The sequence below is a fragment of the Molossus molossus genome, unplaced genomic scaffold, assembly GCF_014108415.1.
Source record: "Molossus molossus isolate mMolMol1 unplaced genomic scaffold, mMolMol1.p scaffold_m16_p_5, whole genome shotgun sequence".
Lineage (NCBI taxonomy): Eukaryota > Metazoa > Chordata > Mammalia > Chiroptera > Molossidae > Molossus > Molossus molossus.
In genome coordinates this window covers 5,269,706-5,286,990 of record NW_023425388.1, presented here as the reverse complement: position 1 = coordinate 5,286,990, position 17,285 = coordinate 5,269,706, and the positions used below count along the sequence as shown (strand labels likewise).

Genomic DNA, 17,285 nt, shown 5'->3' with positions numbered 1-17,285 from the left:
TTGTAAATAGAATTATTTTATTAATTGTGTTTTGGTTTGTTTATTGATACTAAATAGAAATATATTATATTTAGTATCCTAAAACCTTGGCAAACTTCTTTATTATTTCTAATAGATTTTAAAATGGATTCCTTGGGATTTTCTCTATAGAAGATCATGTCATCTGCAAATAGAGATACTTTTACTTGTTCCTTTCCCATCTAGATGCCCTTTATTTGTTTTTCTTGCCTTATTACTCTACTAGAATCTCTGGTGCAATGATGAAGTATTGGGAGCAAATCTCTACCTTGTGCCGATCTTGGGGGACGGTGTGTTTCCTGTAAATGTCCTTCATCTGGTTGAGAAGTTCCCTTCTCTTCCTGGTTTCTTGAGTGTTTTATTATGAAAGGCTGTTAGATTTTGTTAAATGCTTTTTCTGCATCTATTTAAATGTCCATGTGACGTCTGTTCTTCACGCTATTAAAATGGTGTGTTATAGTCACTGATTTTCAGACGTTAAACCAACTCTCCATTCCTGGGCTAGATCTCACTTGGTCGTGGTGTATGATTCTCTCTGCATGTTGCTGGGCTCAGTTTCCCAAGCATGTTGTTGAGGGTTTTTGCATCTATATCCACAAAGGGTCTTGGTCTGTTGTTTTATTGTAATGTTCTGTCTTCCTTTGGTATCAGGTGGTGCTGGCCTCAGGGTGCTTGAAGAAATATTCCCTCTTTTTTATGTTTTGGAAAAGCTCGTGAGAGATTGGTTTTAATTCTTCTTTAAACATTTGGTAGATTTTACCAGTGAAGCTCTCTGGGCCTGAACTTTCTTTGTGTGAAGTTTCACGATTACTAACTCAGCCTTTTAACTTGTTATAGGTCTATGTGTGTTTTCTATTGCTTCTTCAGTCACTTTTGGTAGTTTATGTCTTTCTAGGAATTTGTCCATTTTCCTAAATTATATAATTTAGGAAATTATAAATTATCTAATTTGTTAGTGCACAATTTTTTGTAGTTTTTTTTTAATCCTCACCTGAGGATATTTTTCCATCTATTTTCAGAGAGGGAGGAAGAGATAGGGAAAGAGAGAGACAAACATTGATGTAAGAGAGACACATCGATTGGTTGCCTCCCACACGACCCCGGGGATTGAATCTGCAACCGAGGTACGTGCCCTTGACCGAAATCAAACCTGGGACTCTGGCCCGCGGGTGGACGCTCTACCGCTGAGCCAAGCCAGCCAGGGCTGTAGTACTTCTTTAGAGTTTGTTTTGTTTTGGTAGGATTGGTAGCAGTGTTCTTTCTCTCATTTATGATTTTAGTAATTTGAGCTGTTTCTTTCTTCCCCTTCATCAGTATAGATAAAGGGTTGTAATTTTGTTGATCATTTTCAAGAACCAGATTTTGGTTTTGTTCATTTTCTTCTCCTTTTTTTTTAAAAAAAAAAAAATTATTTTATTTATTTGCATTCAGATCTTTATTACTTTCTCCTCCTTGCTTTGGATTTAGTTTGCTTTTCTCTTTTTAGTTCACTACTGTGGGAGGTTATGTTATTAATTTGAGCTCCTCTTTTTAATATAGATATTTATTCCTATTACAGTGAGTTTCTGTCTCAGAAAATTAGTAACACTTTTTTTTTTTTGATATGTGCCCCTAGTGGGAACCGAACCCGGGACTCTCTGGTCCGCAGGCCGACGCTCCAACTGCTGAGCCAAACCGGCCAGGGCAACACTTTCAAAAAATATATTGGATTACAAAACAGTGCATACTTGTAAAATTTTTTAAAATTCACGGCAAATATAAAGGAAAATGTGACCCCTGATCCCACACCCCAGAGGTGACCGCTCTTCACAGCGCCACACGTTTCCTTGGGGATGTTTCCACGCGCGGGCGGAACCTGCGTGTTTGGTTCTGTAGCCTCCGCTCCTCTGCCGCGGGCTGTTTGGTCCGCGGTCGCTGCTCTGCCTGCAGCAGGTTGCCTCTGCCGCCCTTCGTTTTCTGTTCTTCTCGGTCAACAGTTCTTCCTTTTCTCCTTTGATCGCTCTCCCGCCGCAGGGGGCTCTGCAGGCTGGGACCTGGGTGTTAGCAGTGACAGCCCCCTGCAGCCGGCCCTGCCTGGAGCGAAGGCCGGCCCCCGGGGCTCCCCTTGGCGGCCCGCTTCCTGCCTCCGAGGATGCGGGGTGTAGACGGACGCCTCTCCTGGGCTTTCTCGGGGCCTGAGCTGACAGCTGAGGTCGCCGGATGCATGAGGTCCAGACCCTGGGACTGCGTGGTATCCTCTGTTCCCTGCCCCATCCCCATGTTAGGCGTGAACTTCAACCTGGACCAGTGTAGCCCCAATGGCACCGACCCCTACAAGCCCAAGTGCCCCGAGAGCGACGCCACGCGGCACCAGCCCATCTTCCCTGAGTGGCTGACGGTCATCCTGCTCTGCCTGTACCTGCTCTTCACAAACATCCTGCTGCTCAACCTGCTCATCGCCATGTTCAAGTGAGCGCTGCGTGGGTCCCGCGCCACCATCGCTGGTGGGGATGAGCTTGAGCTCGGGACCCAAGACCCAGGGGCCCTGAGGCTCCTCATTCAACCCAGGCTGGAACGTGCCAGCCACGCTCCCTGGTCGCCACTGGGTCTGTCCAGGGCACTGCTGCTGGGGGACCACAAGCCATGCTGCAGGGGCCAAGGTGGCTGGGGGCGGGCCGAGTCTCACTCCTCCCTGCTCCTGGGGTCAGTGGGGCTGTAGGGGGTGGACTCCAGGTTCATGGTTAAGGACTCCCTGGGCACCTCACAGAGAAGTCATCCTCCCTGGGGGGCTGGGGCACAGCCACATGGAGGGGGCAGCAGGATGCGCATGAAGGGCTCTTGGGAAATGCATTTAGCTTTGCTCAGCCTCTGTCCTCTTGGAGAAAATACTGCTTCTCAGGTTGTTTGTGTACATGGTCCTGAGGGTGACAGCTCTCTGTGCCGGCCCCTCACTTTGCGGAGGCGGGAACCGGGCTGGACGGGCAGTGGCCCCTGTGACCCATGACCCTGGGGATGTCTGTGAAGTCCCCGTTTGGGCAGGCACCTTCCTCTTCCCCTTGCGTCAGCCAAGTCGCTGAGGTTGGCTGTCACTTTCTGATTCGATGTCACAGACCCTGACTGTCTGGAACACCGACCCAGAGGCCAGCGGGGACAGTGGCAAGTACAGAGAGTGCATTTCTGCCCTGTGGCCCCCCTCGGGGCCTCTCTCCACCCGGGGTCGGCTCTGCCAGGGCCCATCCACAAGCTGACCAGTGGGCGTGCAGGGAGCAACCATGTCTGCCTTTGCGGACCCTGTCCCTTCTGTTTGTCGGATCCAACCAGTAGACCTTTCAGAGTTCACTGCCAGGCCGGTGCCCGGCCCCGTGTCTGCTTGGCTCCGTCATAACGAGGTGTCTGCACTGTCCAGCCAGGTCTTTCTTCCTTCTCCCCTTGGCTCCCAGGCAGCTGCCTTTTCTGCCTCCAGAACCACCCTCCCGGGAAGGCGTCTGCCGCTGTGGGGCGCCCGGGCAGTGACAGGTGTGGAATCGCCCCGTCTTCCTCGTGTAACCGGCGTGCGCCTTGCCTCCCGCCAGCTACACGTTCCAGCAGGTGCAGGAGCACACGGACCAGATCTGGAAGTTCCAGCGCCACGGCCTGATCGAGGAGTACCAGGGCCGGCCGCCGGCCCCGCCCCCCTTCATCCTCCTCAGCCACCTGCACCTCTTCATCAAGAGGGTCATCCTGAAGATCCCCGCCAAGCGGCACAAGCAGCTCAGTAAGCGGCGCCCCGCCCTCCCCGGGACTGGGCCAGGGCTTGGGGTGGGTGTGGTGGCTCCTTCTAGAATCCTAGAAGCTTGGGAAGAATGCAGACAATTCAGGCGTCTGACCTCCCACGGTGCCCTTGGGGACGGGCGTGGGTGAGCTCTTCCTGCTGCTCGGGGTGCGGAACCCCTCGAAGGGCCCTCGAGTGGGCCGGAGCCCCTCCTGTGCCCTCACGCCGGGTCCCGGCCCCCGCCTGTTCCCCGCACAGAGAACAAGCTGGAGAAGAACGAGGAGGCGGCGCTGCTGTCCTGGGAGATCTACCTGAAGGAGAACTACCTGCAGAACCAGCAGTACCAGCAGAAGCAGAGGCCGGAGCAGAAGATCCAAGACATTAGCAGCAGGTACAGGAGGCCAGGGCGGCCCCTTGGGCGAAGTGACACGGCCCCTTCGGCTCTCAGACGTGCCAGGGACAGAGCCCACCTGAGGGACGGCCTGAAACTGGTCACCTGGGCCGGGAAATCTGGTGCCACGGCCCCCGGCAATTCTACCACACTGGCCGGTGTCCTCGGGACCCACAGCCTGCCCTCTGGGTCTTGCGTGGTGGGCGGGGCCGGCCCTGAGAGGCAGGGGTGGGTGGGCTGGAGGAGGGCAGGGCCCTGGGGGGGCGGGCAGTGGGCGTGCTGGCCTTGGCCTAGCCAGCTCCTCTGGGCCGTGGCAGCCCAGCCCGCCGCTCAGGCCCACTCACCACCTTCCTGTTTCTGCTCTTCGTTTCCCAGCCCCTTCCTTCCAGGGTGCAAGGTCGGTGTCGGGGCAGAGCTGGCCTGCTCCCTTCTCTCCACCTCAGTGCCCTGGGGGCTCTCTCACTGTGGGCCAGGAGGAGACCTGGCGCCATGTGGTCATGTCAGCTCCTGCCCTGGCACAGCGGTTCCCGCAGGCCCCGGAGAGGGCATCTTGGGAGTGGCCAAGAGGGTGGGCTCGCTTCCTCCTTAGAGACGGGCACCTGCCTGTCTCCGCTTCTCTTGACTCGTCTCGTCTGCAACGTGGTGACAGTGACAGGACCCGTTGCCTGGAGTTGCTTCCAGAACACAGGGGAGCGCGTGTGAACCCCGAGCCCCTTTCCTGAGACACCCTGGCACCCCGACAGCACTGTCTGTGTGTGTGGCTTCCTGTCACTGCTGCACATGAGAGAGCATGGTGCCCCTGCCCGGCACCGTCTCTCTGGGTCGGGTGAGGGATCCCAGGCCAGAGGCCGCAGGGCGCCCGGGCCGAGCCGAGCCCACTGCCCCACTGAGGGGTTGGTGGTGGGGTGGGGTCTCGGACAAGCACCGTCTGCAAAGCGAGACAGTTCCTGCTTGTCATAGTGACTGAGTCACAGCCGGCCAAACTCAGTCACCTCCTCAGCAGCAGCCGGGCAGCACCTTCATGGCCGGGCCGGGAGCAGTCACGTGGCTTTGGGGAGTCGAGCAGTACGCAGCAGGGCAAGAGTGAGCTCCCGGGCCTTCCGTGAATGAGTTTTCTTCCCTGTCCCTAGACAGTCCTTCGAGTGGGCTGCAGCCGAGCTCAGCGCTCAGTGGCTGCCCGAGTGGTTGCCCACGTTATTGCAGAAGACAGGAAGTGAAGACACCTGGCCACAAACCGACAGCGTCGGGGTAGATTGGGCTGTGGAATTAATATTTTTTAAAATAATTATTTACTGCCCTGGCCGGTTTGGCTTAGCAGTTAGAGCGTCGGCCTGCGGTCCAGAGAGACTGGTTCCCGCTAAGGGCATGTACCTCGGTTGCAGTTTGTCCCCGGCCCTGGTTGGTCGTGTGGGTGGCAGCCACTCGATGTGTCCCTTTCACGTCGATGTCTCTCTCTCTCTCTCTCTCTCTCTCTCTCTTCCTCTCTCTCCCTCCCACTCTATCTGAACAAAAATTGGAAAAATGTCCTCAGGTGAGGATAAAAAAATAAAAAAATTATTATTTACTTATTCTTTTTATCCTCCCTCCCACTCTATCTGAACAAAAATTGGAAAAATGTCCTCAGGTGAGGATAAAAAAATAAAAAAATTATTATTTACTTATTCTTTTTATCCTCCCTCCCACTCTATCTGAACAAAAATTGGAAAAATGTCCTCAGGTGAGGATAAAAAAATAAAAAAATTATTATTTACTTATTCTTTTTATCCTCACCCGAGGATATTTTTTCATTTTTGTTCAGATAGAGTGGGAGGGAGAAAGGGGGGGAGAGAGAGAGAGAGAGAGAGAGAGAGACATCGATGTGAAAGGGACACATCGAGTGGCTGCCACCCACACAACCCCAACCAGGGCCAGGGACGAACCGCAACCGAGGTACGTGCCCTTGATCAGAATCGAACCCACGACGCATTGGTCTGTGGGCTGAAGCTCTAACCGCTGAGCCAAACCAGCCAGGTCTGGGCTGTGGAATTATTTTACCCATCAACACAACCAGCCAAAGTTGGGTGAAATTCCCACGTTGTAGCAAAATAAGACAGAATCCAAGCCATCACTCCCAAAACGACAGCGCTGCCCCCTCCCTGCAACCCCAGTGGTGCCCGTTGGTAGCTTTGTTGTTTGTGACTTAGGTTCTGGAGCTCATGGCAGATCCAGGTGAGGGGCTCAGGTGTGTGTGCACCGCACACCTGCCTCTCACCTGGATGCTCTTGGGCATCTGCTGGCTAAGAGGCCTCCCTCCGTGGGCACGAGGCAGTGTTCCGTCTGTACAGAAATGTACCATAAACACTTTCAAATTAAGAGGAAGGTGCCCGAAGTGAAGGCGGACAGAGCCTGGGCTGTGGAAGCTGGTCAGGCCCCCCGCCTGCAAGCTGGGCCCGGGGTTCCTCACCGTCCAGGCCCCAGGCTGGCCTGCCGGGCTCAGCTGCGCATTCTTTCAGGGTGGACACCATGGTGGACCTGCTGGAAATGGACCGTCTGAAGGGCTCGGGCTCCATGGAGCAGAGATTGGCTTCCCTGGAGGAGCAGGTGGGTTTCGGGCCAGGGCCTGCATTTCTGGGGCACAGACCGGATGGGCCTTGCTGGTCCCTCTGCAGTGCGGTGGCTTTGAGAACGAGCACACGGGGAAACAAGCAAGAGGAGGAGGTGGGGATGGTCGGGCACCTGTTCCTAATGGGAAGAGGTGCCTTCTTTATCCTCCGAAAAATCCCCGAGTCCCCCGCTGAGCTCAGGGACACTGCACTGCGAGGTGGCCCCGCGTGCCGGTCTGAGGGGCAAACGCCTGTCCCCTCCTTTGTCCTCTTCCGACTGTCCTCTGAGTCGGCTGCTGTCCTCCATGCCAGAGCCTGGGAGGGACTAGGGGGATCCCTGCAGCCCCGGCTGCCCTCGGCCCTCCTGCCGCAGACCTGCTGGTCTCCGGGGCTGCCCGGGGAGCAGGCGGCCGTGGGGTGGGCCTGCCGTGCGGGCAGGTGCTGACCGAATCCTGTCTGGGGCCCGCCTTCCAGATGGCCCAGACGACGAGAGCCCTGCACTGGATCGTGAAGACCCTGAGAGGTGGCCGCTTTGGCTCGGAGGAGGGCGCCCCCACCCTAGGTGAGCGGCGGTTGTGTTCCCTGGAGGCTGGGGCCTGTGGGAGGAGGGCACCGGCAGATCTCACTGGGCTGCAGGCGGCTGCCACACAAGTGCCAGGGCTGCCCAGTCCCCTCTGGCTTGACCAGGCTGGGGACTTGTTGGGGGGCCTGGCCCAGAGGCCCGTCCCCCTCCCGTGCGTCCATCTGCAGAGGGAGCGGCTCCAGGAGGGAGCTGAGACCCAGGCACGTGAACTGGGGGCAGAAAGCGGAGTCTCTGTTCCTGGCTTTGTGACCAGCCAGGAACTGGGCACGAGGAATCCTCCTGGTGGCTGCCGGCCCCAAAGGAGCAGAGGTGTCTCCCTGGTGGGACAGGTTTCCTGAGGCCTGAGTCTGGCTGGTTACCAAGCCTCTGCTAGTAGCTGCACAGGGGGCTGGGGGGAGGCTGCCTGACCCCAGGTCCTTGTCCTCCGAGGGCCCAGTGCTGGGGGCCTCAGGGAGGCTGCCCCTTCAGGGCTCATTCAACCTGGGCTGGGGGCGGGGAGGCAGCCCAATTTGGGGAAAGGACTATAGAGCGTACCCCATCTTCTAAGCCAGATGCCTAAGCCTGGCCAGCTGTACCCATGCTTATGTGGCTGTCCCCAGTACCCCAGAAGGTCCCAGAGGGGCAGGACCCTGAGCTGGACAGCAGGCAAAAGGCAGAGGATCTGGGTGACACCCACCACGTGAATGCCCGGCACCTCCTGTACCCCAACTCCCCCATCATGCGTTTCCCCGTGCCCAACGAGAAGGTGCCCTGGGAGGTGAGTGTCTGTCCTGGCCACGCCCTCACCAGCCTGGGGTGGCCAGTGTTCTGGGAGGGAGCTGCCTTGCCCCGAACCCTCTGACCTAGCTGGGCGCCGTGGACGGTGGCCCCTGCAGCCTCACAGGGACGTAGGGCCAGTGAGGACCCTGAGGCGTGCAGGTCCACACAGCTGGAGGTGGGGGAGCTGAGACCGGCCTGGGGTGCCCAGTGGGCCTCTGGTCCACCCGGAGAGCCGATTGCCCATCACCTCTGGTCGCCAATTATCCTAGGTCCCATTGTCCCCAGTGCATGCTCAGTGCCCCCTTTTCAGAGTGTCAGGTGAGTGAAAGCATCGGGGGGAGAGAGGCAGGCAGGCAGGCAGGCAGGCAGACAGACAGACAGGCAGACATAGGTCATGCCATCCACCCCAGCCCCGCAGGCTTTGTCTCTGGCCTTTCGGAATATTTCGGGCTGTTTCCGTTGCCTCTCCCAGTTCTGCCCGTCGGAACCCTCACCTCTCAAGTTCAGCTAGACACCCCGCCCCCAGCCTGGGGAGACTCCCCTAGACCTCCAGTTCTGTCGCCAGCCCCTGGGCTTGGGTCCCCGTGTGGCAAGCCCCCAGGTTTTCCCCAGCTCAGCACCTCTGTGTGCCTCGGGGTGATCTCGGGTCCGGGGCTGTGAGCACTCGGGGCAGACGTCACTGCCACAGTCGTCTGGGGGCCGGGGCCTGAATTTGGGGGGTGGCAGTCTGAGGGGAGACACTGTTTTGTGCAGACGGAGTTTCTCATCTATGACCCGCCCTTTTACTCCGTGGAGAGGAAGGACAAGGACTTAGTGGACCCCGTGGGGAAGTGAGTGTGCTCCTTCTCGACCCTCTGACCCCTTCTCACACCTCGGGGTGGGAGGGCGAGGGACTGGGGGTGCTCCAGAGTGACTGCCGGGAACACACTTAAGGCTGGGGTCGGCTTGCTGCCTGCATGGGCTTCTCTGTCATCTCCAAGGGCTGGGGACACGCTGGGCGGGGGGCATGGTGTGGCTGGGGGTGCCGCCTCTGCCCAGTGTTTCGGGGGCGTGGTCTGGCGGCGCTCTGCCCCGCCCTCTCTGACGGGACTGATGGCTCCTCTCCCCTAGCGCCCTGGACCCTCTGTCCAGGGTCTCCTACAACGCAGTGGACGGACCCCTGGACCGCCGGAGTTTCCACGGCAACTACAAGGTTGAGGACGGGTTTCCTCTGTGAGTACGGCCCCTGTCTCTGTCCACGTGGCCCGGCCCTCACTGGGGCCTTGGAGGTTTTGCTTCTGGGGTCAGGTTTCCTCGTTGGCAAATCAGGCAGCAGACCTTTGGTGATGGCTGCCATGTGCCAGCCTGGGGCTCCTGGGGTCAAGGAGCCTCCTGCCTGGGGCCCGAGGAGGAGGGAGGGGCTGGAGGGAGAATCAGGATAACGACAGATGGCCGGGGGCATGGGGAGCCCCACGGAGTAGGCAGAGCAGGAGCCTGAGGGAGGAGGTGATGACCGGCCTCTTCAGAATGTTCTGGAAGAGATATGCCAGGATCCAGAGGATGGGCTAGACTCGTGGGCTGGGACAGCAGGCCAGACGTGGATGACGAACCCACCCCGTGTCCCGAGTTTGTTGTTTCTAAGAGGACCTGGCAGGGTGACATCCCGCCAGGCAGGAAACTTGGTCCCCGTGTAAGTGTCCTGGGCTGGGGAGCAGAGCCAGCCCATGTGCTGGGCCTGGTCTCCCCAGGTGGGCTCCGAGCTGGTGACTCCTTCCTTGTCTGTGGCCACAGCCATCGGATGCCTCTGGGTGCTCGGCCTTGAACCCCCCTGCCCCTTCCCTGCTCACACACGTGCCTGTGGCCCGATGGGTTGTCCCGCACTCTCTGGGGACAGGAAGACCACTTCAACGCCCTATGAGTCTACAGGGGGGCCGGGCTCTTGCCCCCAAGGACACCCTTTTCTTTTCCAACTGACTCCATGTGACCTGAAGCCCCTGCCTCACCCCTTGGGGTCCCGTGGACTGGTTCTCCCAATGGCAGACGGCAGGCTGAGCAGACCCCCGTCCACCCCAGGAACCCCATGGGCCGCACAGGGCTGCGAGGGCGCGGGGGCCTCAGCTGCTTCGGACCCAACCACACGCTGCAGCCCGTGGTCACCCGGTGAGTACGCCGTGGTGAGAGCACAGTCACCCTCCGCCACGGGGCCACTGCTCAGCCCTTCCCCGTGCGCCCAGAGAGCCCGTTACTTGGTGCGTGATGGCAGCCTCATGGCAGGACCTGGGTAAACATGCTGCACCCGAAACACAGGGCGGGGATGTCCGGGCCCCTGAGAAAGCCCAGGCCCGTTCCCCATCCCCATAGAAGCTCCCCTCACTTCCCTGAGGGTTCCCCTCCCTTAGAGCCCTGTGGGAAGGGGGACAAAGTAACCAGGGGCCCGAGACCACAGACAAACTGAAAATATGCAAGACCCGCCAGGTCCCTAAACAATGTCCTCCCAAAGTTCTTGTCCTCCCAGGGCCCTGGGAGTGGGGAGGACGCCCCTGACACTGGCCTGGAGCAGGGCCTTAGGAAGGGAGACAGGGCTGGGCCTGCGGTGGCGTGGGCTGGCCCAGAGTGGGGGAGGGGCGGTGGCGTGGGCTGGCCCAGAGAGGGGGAGGGGCAGTGGTGTGGGCTGGCCCAGAGGGGGGAGGGGTGGTGGCGTGGGCTGGCCCAGAGAGGGGGAAGGGCAGTGGTGTGGGCTGGCCCAGAGTGGGGGAGGGGCGGTGGCTTGGGCTGGCCCAGAGTGGGGGAGGGGCGGTGGCTTGGGCTGGCCCAGAGTGGGGGAGGGGCGGTGGCTTGGGCTGGCCCAGAGGGGGGAGGGGTGGTGGCGTGGGCTGGCCCAGAGTGGGGGAGGGGCAATGGCGTGGGCTGGCCCAGAGTGGGGGAGGGGCGGTGGCGTGGGCTGGCCCAGAGTGGGGGAGGGGCGGTGGCGTGGGCTGGCCCAGAGTGGGGGAGGGGCGGTGGCGTGGGCTGGCCCAGAGTGGGGGAGGGGCGGTGGCGTGGGCTGGCCCAGAGTGGGGGAGGGGCGGTGGCGTGGGCTGGCCCAGAGGGGGGGAGGGGAGGTGTGAGCCGGTGGCCTCTGCAGGTGGAGGAGAAACCAGGACGGAGCCATCTGCCGGAGAAGCATAAAGAAAGTGCTGGAAGTGCTGGTGGTGAAGCACGCCCTCTCGGAACACTGGGCCTTGCCAGGGGTAAGCCACCTGCCTGTCCCTTGTCACCCACCCTTCACCCATCCACCTCCTGACCGAGCAGCAGCCCTGCAGCCTCTGCCCTAGACGTGCCACACTCTGTCCCTGGTTCTTAGTGGCAAAGCTGGGTACTTGGCTGCAGGTCCTCAGGCCCCACGGGATTCCCGGCCCTGGGCAGCTCTGCCTGCAGAGTGGCCCCAGGGCAGGGGGTGCCATTCTGAGCTCTGGGCACGGAGGGCGTCTGCTGAGTGACAGGTGCCGGCTGCCGCAGCCAGTGGAGGGTGTCTAGACGTCTGAGGCAGAATGGACATGACATGGACTGTGAAGGACTTTGAATAATAAACAGGGGCCCCTAATGGGTGGGGGCAGGGAGGGGCCGTGCCCAGGGGCTGGTGGCCTTGGGAGTGGCCAGGAACAGAGGTGGGGGATGGGTCTGAGGACCAAACACAAACAGTAAAAACACACCCTCCCTCCAGATAATGGCCAGGGGCTGAGGGCAGGGGCCTGAGGGGAGGGGCTGAGGGCAGGGGCTGAGGGCAGGGGCCGAGGGGAGGGGCCGAGGGGAGGGGCCTGAGGGGAGGGGCCGAGGGGAGGGGCCTGAGGGGAGGGGCCGAGGGGAGGGACTTGAGGGCAGGGGCCTGAGGGGAGGGGCCTGAGGGGAGGGCAGGGGCTGAGGGGAGGGGCCGAGGGGAGGGGCCGAGGGGAGGGGCTTGAGGGCAGGGGCCTGAGGGGAGGGTCCTGAGGGCAGGGGCCTGAGGGGAGGGGCTGACGGGAGGGGCCGAGGGGAGGGGCCTGAGGGGAGGGGCCTGAGGGGAGGGCAGGGGCTGAGGGGAGGGGCCGAGGGGAGGGGCCGAGGGGAGGGGCCGAGGGGAGGGGCTTGAGGGCAGGGTCCTGAGGGGAGGGGCCTGAGGGAGGGCAGGGGTGAGGGGAGGGGCTGAGGGCAGGGGCTGAGGGGAGGGGCCGAGGGGAGGGGCTGAGGGGAGGGGCCTGAGGGGAGGGCAGGGGCCGAGGGGAGGGGCTGAGGGGAGGGGCCTGAGGGGAGGGCAGGGGCTGAGGGGAGGGGCCTGAGGGGAGGGCAGGGGCTGAGGGGAGGGGCTGAGGGGAGGGGCCGAGGGGAGGGGCCTGAGGGCAGGGGCTGAGGGGAGAGGTCTGAGGGGAGGGGCCGAGGGCAGGGGCCAAGGGGAGGGGCCTGAGGGCAGGGGCTGTGGGCAGGGGGCTGAGGGGAGGGGCTGAGGCCAGGGTGTGGCCACTTTACAGGAGCTGAGAGATGCGGTGCTGGTGTGCACCCCTCCAAGGCTGTGCCTTGGGCCTGCAGCCCTGCTGTGGAGCAGGCTGACGTGGGCAGTGGGCTCTGGGCAATGTCACTCTGGCCCCGAGATGGTCGGGCTGGCAGATGCTCGTGGGCCTGCGGCTCTGGAGGTCTGCCCGTGCCAGGCAGGTGGCCAGGGGCGGTGGGCCCCTGGACGGCCTTGCAGACGCGCCCCCGCTGCCCCTCTGCGCAGGGCTCCCAGGAGCCAGGAAAGATGCTGCCCCGGAAGCTGAAGCAGGTGCTCCAGAGAGAGTTCTGGTTGTCCTTCGAGAGCCTGCTGATGCAGGGCGTGGAGGTAGGTGCCCTCTGCGCCCTGAGCCCGGCAGTGCCCTAGTAGTGAGGGCTGCGGGACGAGCAGGGTCGTGGGGACCCGCTCTGCCCACATCTCCAGCTCGGGGAGGAAAGAGCTGGGACCAGGGGACGGGGCCGCGGCTCGAGGCATCATTGCCTTCCTCTCTGTCCCGATGGTCTTCTCTCTAAGTCTGGCCTCTCCTTCCCACACTCACCTTGCCCTGAGCACAGCTGGCTCCCAGGGGGCCCTTAGCATCTCCTCCCAGGGCCGAGGGGTTTGGGGAGTCCCGTGCCCGGGCTAGCCACGCCCTGTCGGAGTCAGGAAGCTGGGCCAGTTTGCCTTACTGAATCCTCTCGTAATCACAAAGCGACGTGTGTTTGCTAGAACATCCAAAATGCAGCCGGCTAAACGGTGAACCCCGCAGCCACCTCCACCCTCAGGCCCGGGTGCGGCGTGCAGACACCTGTGGACACTCTGGGTCCCCTGTGGGCTTCGCCTCCACTTTCCGTCACACTCAGGACCACATGCTCCTTCCGTGAGCGGGCTGCGTGGCCTCGTTCCGCACCTTGCGGTGGTCATATTTTTAGGTCCTTTGTTACAAATTTCCCTTACTTTTTTTCATGACTGCATAACGTTTTGATACTGTATCTATTTTGTGCCACAGTTTGTTTAAATAGTCCTCTAGGTGACATCTAAATGGTCGCCAGTCCTGTTTCTGCCGCCGGTAGGGATGAAATAGGGGTTGCTGGTACTTATGGTTTTGACCACAAAACCGGCAGGTCCACATGGTTTGTCCCTCTGGGACACTGCCATCTCCCTTTTGCTTACGTTGTAAAAAAAATTAGTTTATCTATTGAGGTGATGTCCAAACCGCATAAAATTAGCCATTTTAAAGCAAACAGGTCGGTGGTGGCATTTAGTACGTTGACAGTGTTGTGTGACCGTGACCTCTGTCGAATTCCAAAACATTTCCATCCCTCCGAAAGGAGACCCCACACCTCATCAGCGGTGGCTTCCTTCCCCGCCTCCAGCCCCCGGCCGTCCCTCGTCTGCTTTCCGTCCCTGGATGTGCCTGTTCTGGTCGGTTCTGTGAAGTGGCGCACACAGCGTGTGGCCTTTGGTGTCTGGCGTCTTGACTTACTGTGATGTTTTCAAGGCCTGCCATCATTTTTAATCCCTCCACGGACCGTCCAGGAGGGTCTGGGTGTCAGGCCCGAGGCCAGGAGGGAGCTGAGTCAGCCCGGGGGTCCCCACAGTGTGATGGTCAAGGCTGAAGGCTGTGTGGGGGAGCAGCTGGACAGGCAGGGAGAGAGCCAGGCCAGGAGCTTGGGTGCCGGGGGCAGCTGTGCTCAGGGCGTCCCAGGCGGGACAGCTTGGGGACAGTGAGGGCCCTTGCCCTGGGAAGAAGCCAGCAGAGCCCTGGGCCCGTTGGGTGGACTGGCTCCCCCTGCACTGCCTCCCAGGTGTACAAAGGCTACGTGGACGACCCTCGGAACACGGACAACGCCTGGATCGAGACGGTGGCTGTCAGCGTTCACTTCCCAGACCAGAGTGACGTGGAGCTGAAGAGGCTGAACTCGGTATGGGGTTCGGGGTGCAGGCTCCGGGGAGGGGGGGATGCGGGGCCTGCAGGGAGGGGCTGATGGGCGCCTGGGCCAGGGCCAGAGCCGGCCAGGGTCCTGAGATGGCGTCCTCCTGGGGCCCCCAGGCCCGCGTTGGGGAAGCCGGTTTATACACCTCGATGGGGATACTGTCCCCTGTCCTTAGCTCAATCCTACATGTCCCTAATCCAGAACTAGGACCTAGAGGTGCCAGGAGCAAACCCGGGCGTATTTGCAGGATAGACCACCCCAGAATAAGGTACCTGCCCTGTTCTCACTTGAGGACTTTCAGGACTCTGCAGGCGTTTTCTGAGTTGGGCCCAAAGTAGGTATTTTTGCTCCCCTCAGTAACAAGGGCCGGAGACGGGGATCACGGTGACGTCCCGGCGTGTGGGGGAGGCGGCAGCACCCGGGTCAGGATGTGCCTTGTTGTTGCAGCACCTGCAGGCCTGCGACCCAGCGATGTCCATCCGATGGCAGGTTGTGGACAAGCGCATCCCACTGTGTGCCAACCACAAGGCCATCCTCCAGAAGGTGGCCGCTCTGTTCGGGGCTTACTACTGACTCGGGGACTCAGGCCGCCTGGGACGCAGCCGAGGGCCTCGGGGAGACGAGGGGCCCGGCCTCGCCATGCAGTCTGGGGGTCGGCCACCCCTCACGGCCAACTGGAGTCGCCTACCAGACGAGTTTGGGAACTGGGAGCTGAGGCAGGCGCCAGGCTGGCTCCAGTCACACAGCGTTCCCTCAGGGCTGCAGTGGCCGCCGCACGCCACCGGCCATCACTGCCTCTCCGGCGGCAGGCAGCCAGCTGGGGGACTGGAGCCTCCTGCCAGCCTCGGCCTGTGGCTGGAGTCGAGTCCTTCCTGGTAACGCTGTCATGGACAGCATGTCCCCACCAGAGGTGCATCTGCCCCGGGCCTGAGTCTCCTGGAGGGTTGGGGGTCCCCAGTGGCCTCCTCCTCAGGCCCATGCCTCCAAGAAGGCCTCCACTGTGGCCTGACTCAGACGCTTGCCTGACCTGGGGTGGGCACCCCGAGAACCCAGTGCACAGCCTGGGTCACCATCAGGGCTGAGCAGGGGCCAGAGGCTGGTGCCTTGTCCAGAGATGCAGAGGGTCCTGCCTGCGCGGCCCAGGGACCCAGGCGGGCTCCTGTTCACAGCACTCCCTCCGTCCTCCGTGAGCCCAGGGGGAGTAGGCAGCGGGCGTGGATGGGGCACCCCGTTAGTGGACGCCCTGCAGGCCCCTCTGGTCCAAACTCACGATCGCCTGCCCCTGCTCCCAAGCCCAGGCTCCAGCGCCGTCCGTGAGCCCCTCAAGCTGCACCTCCGCGTCCTTGTGCCCTTGCCCTGGCTCCCCCACTCTGCAGGTGCCCAGGCACCGTGGGGCCCTGGTTTTTACCTGGAATCATGTACCCAGTCCAACTAGAATCCCAGTGGCAGCCCCCAATAAAGACATTTTAGACGCGTAAGGACACGGGCAGCATGTTACTCGGGTGTCTTTTCCGAAAGACTTTCTCAGAGACGCATCACGGGAACGCGGACTCGCTGACTCGGCTCGGCTGCTGCCACGGCACGTGGCCGATGGCACCTGAGCCTCAGTCCTGGAGGCTGGAAGTCCAGATCCGGGCGCAAGCAGGTCTGCTTTCTGGTCAGGCCTCTGTCCCTGGGTCCCCACACAGCCCGTCCTCGCGTGCTGTCCTCTCATCAGGACACTACCCCTGTCACCTCAGGGCTCTTCTCACAACCTCGCTCAACCTTTGGCCCTTCCTTAGAGGGCCCACCTCAAATACAACCACGCGGGGGGTCAGGGCTTCAACACAGAACATTGAGAAGGGACACCACCACCATGCAGCCCACCGTGTACGCACGTGGTCAGCAAAGGCTTCGCTGACGTGTGTGGGTAAGTCCCATCATTGCTGAGGCATAGGGAAAAAGGACATTGAACGACAGTTTAGAGTGACGACCCCAGCCGCCTCCCCAGGCCGCGGGCCGCGATCCAGCACAGCGGAGGTCGGCGGAAGACAGGATGCTGACCGCGTGGTGCTGGCAGGAGACCACGTGCCCCGCAGGTCTGGGTGGCCGGGGGGACAGAAGCAGGAATGACCGAAACCTCCAGGGGTTAAAGGGAACCACACAAGATCAGAGAGAGAGATACCGACAGGACGGTTAACACAGGATAAAAATAACGGTGAGAGAGTCACACGGCACATCAGTGACTGACACACGTCAACTGCAATGCTCATATTGAGATAAAAAATAACACAGCAGCCCTGACCGGTTTGGCTCAGCGGTTAGAGCGTCGGCCTGTGGTCTGGAGAGACCTGGGTTCGGTTCCCGCTAAGGGCACGTACCTCGGTTGCAGTTTGTCCCCGGCCCTGGTTGGCTGTGCGGGTGGCAGCCACTCGATGTGTCCTTTTCATGTCGATGTTTCTCTCTCTTTCTTCCTCTCTCTCCCTCCCACTCTATCTGAACAAAAAATGAAAAGGAAAAAAATAACACAGCAAGTGTCTCTTGTTCTCTATTTTCCTTTGTCACCCCAAATCAAGACAATAGCTGATAATCTGGGAAAGTCCTGCTGGGCAAACACGCGCAAAGGAAGACGTGCCAACGCCTGGCAGACCAGCAGGGCTTGAGGGGTGAAGGAGCCTTTGGTAAAGGAGCAAGTTCCTGAGGAGACACCACCTCCTCGGGCTTCTAAGTACATGGGGCAGCATTGATCGGAATTCAAGGAGAAACTGATACATTCACAGTAATCTTCTTTCAGAAATCAAGGAATCAAGGAGCAAAAGGGTCCTGGCCCTTTGGCTCAGTGGT

At 60.3% G+C, this 17,285-nt stretch overlaps 1 protein-coding gene and 2 non-coding genes across 9 annotated transcripts in view; all 3 read left to right on the top strand.

Annotated features, from left to right (window-relative positions):
• TRPM2 (transient receptor potential cation channel subfamily M member 2) overlaps positions 1–15,936 on the top strand; it is a 55,823-nt gene extending 39,887 nt beyond the window's left edge. For 4 of the 7 annotated variants that reach the window (XM_036242769.1, XM_036242770.1, XM_036242772.1 and 1 more), the window contains exons 21-33: positions 2,283–2,466; positions 3,570–3,751; positions 4,007–4,139; positions 6,632–6,719; positions 7,196–7,283; positions 7,904–8,061; positions 8,817–8,893; positions 9,174–9,275; positions 10,116–10,202; positions 11,167–11,272; positions 12,772–12,873; positions 14,334–14,450; positions 14,910–15,035. In XM_036242769.1, the coding sequence (XP_036098662.1) occupies positions 2,283–2,466; positions 3,570–3,751; positions 4,007–4,139; positions 6,632–6,719; positions 7,196–7,283; positions 7,904–8,061; positions 8,817–8,893; positions 9,174–9,275; positions 10,116–10,202; positions 11,167–11,272; positions 12,772–12,873; positions 14,334–14,450; positions 14,910–15,035 (1,550 nt within the window). Of the gene's footprint in view, positions 1–2,282; positions 2,467–3,569; positions 3,752–4,006; positions 4,140–6,631; positions 6,720–7,195; positions 7,284–7,903; positions 8,062–8,816; positions 8,894–9,173; positions 9,276–10,033; positions 10,203–11,166; positions 11,273–12,771; positions 12,874–14,333; positions 14,451–14,909 lie in introns of those variants that run through there. The other 3 variants (XM_036242767.1, XM_036242768.1, XM_036242773.1) reach the window with 3 other exon arrangements.
• On the top strand, positions 11,226–11,332 carry LOC118617994. Its single transcript, XR_004956941.1, has one exon. It is a non-coding gene; the product is annotated as a Z6 small nucleolar RNA (small nucleolar RNA).
• On the top strand, positions 12,771–12,811 carry LOC118617995. The gene has a single exon (XR_004956942.1). It is a non-coding gene; the product is annotated as a Z6 small nucleolar RNA (small nucleolar RNA).
• Positions 15,937–17,285: the final 1,349 nt, after the last annotated feature.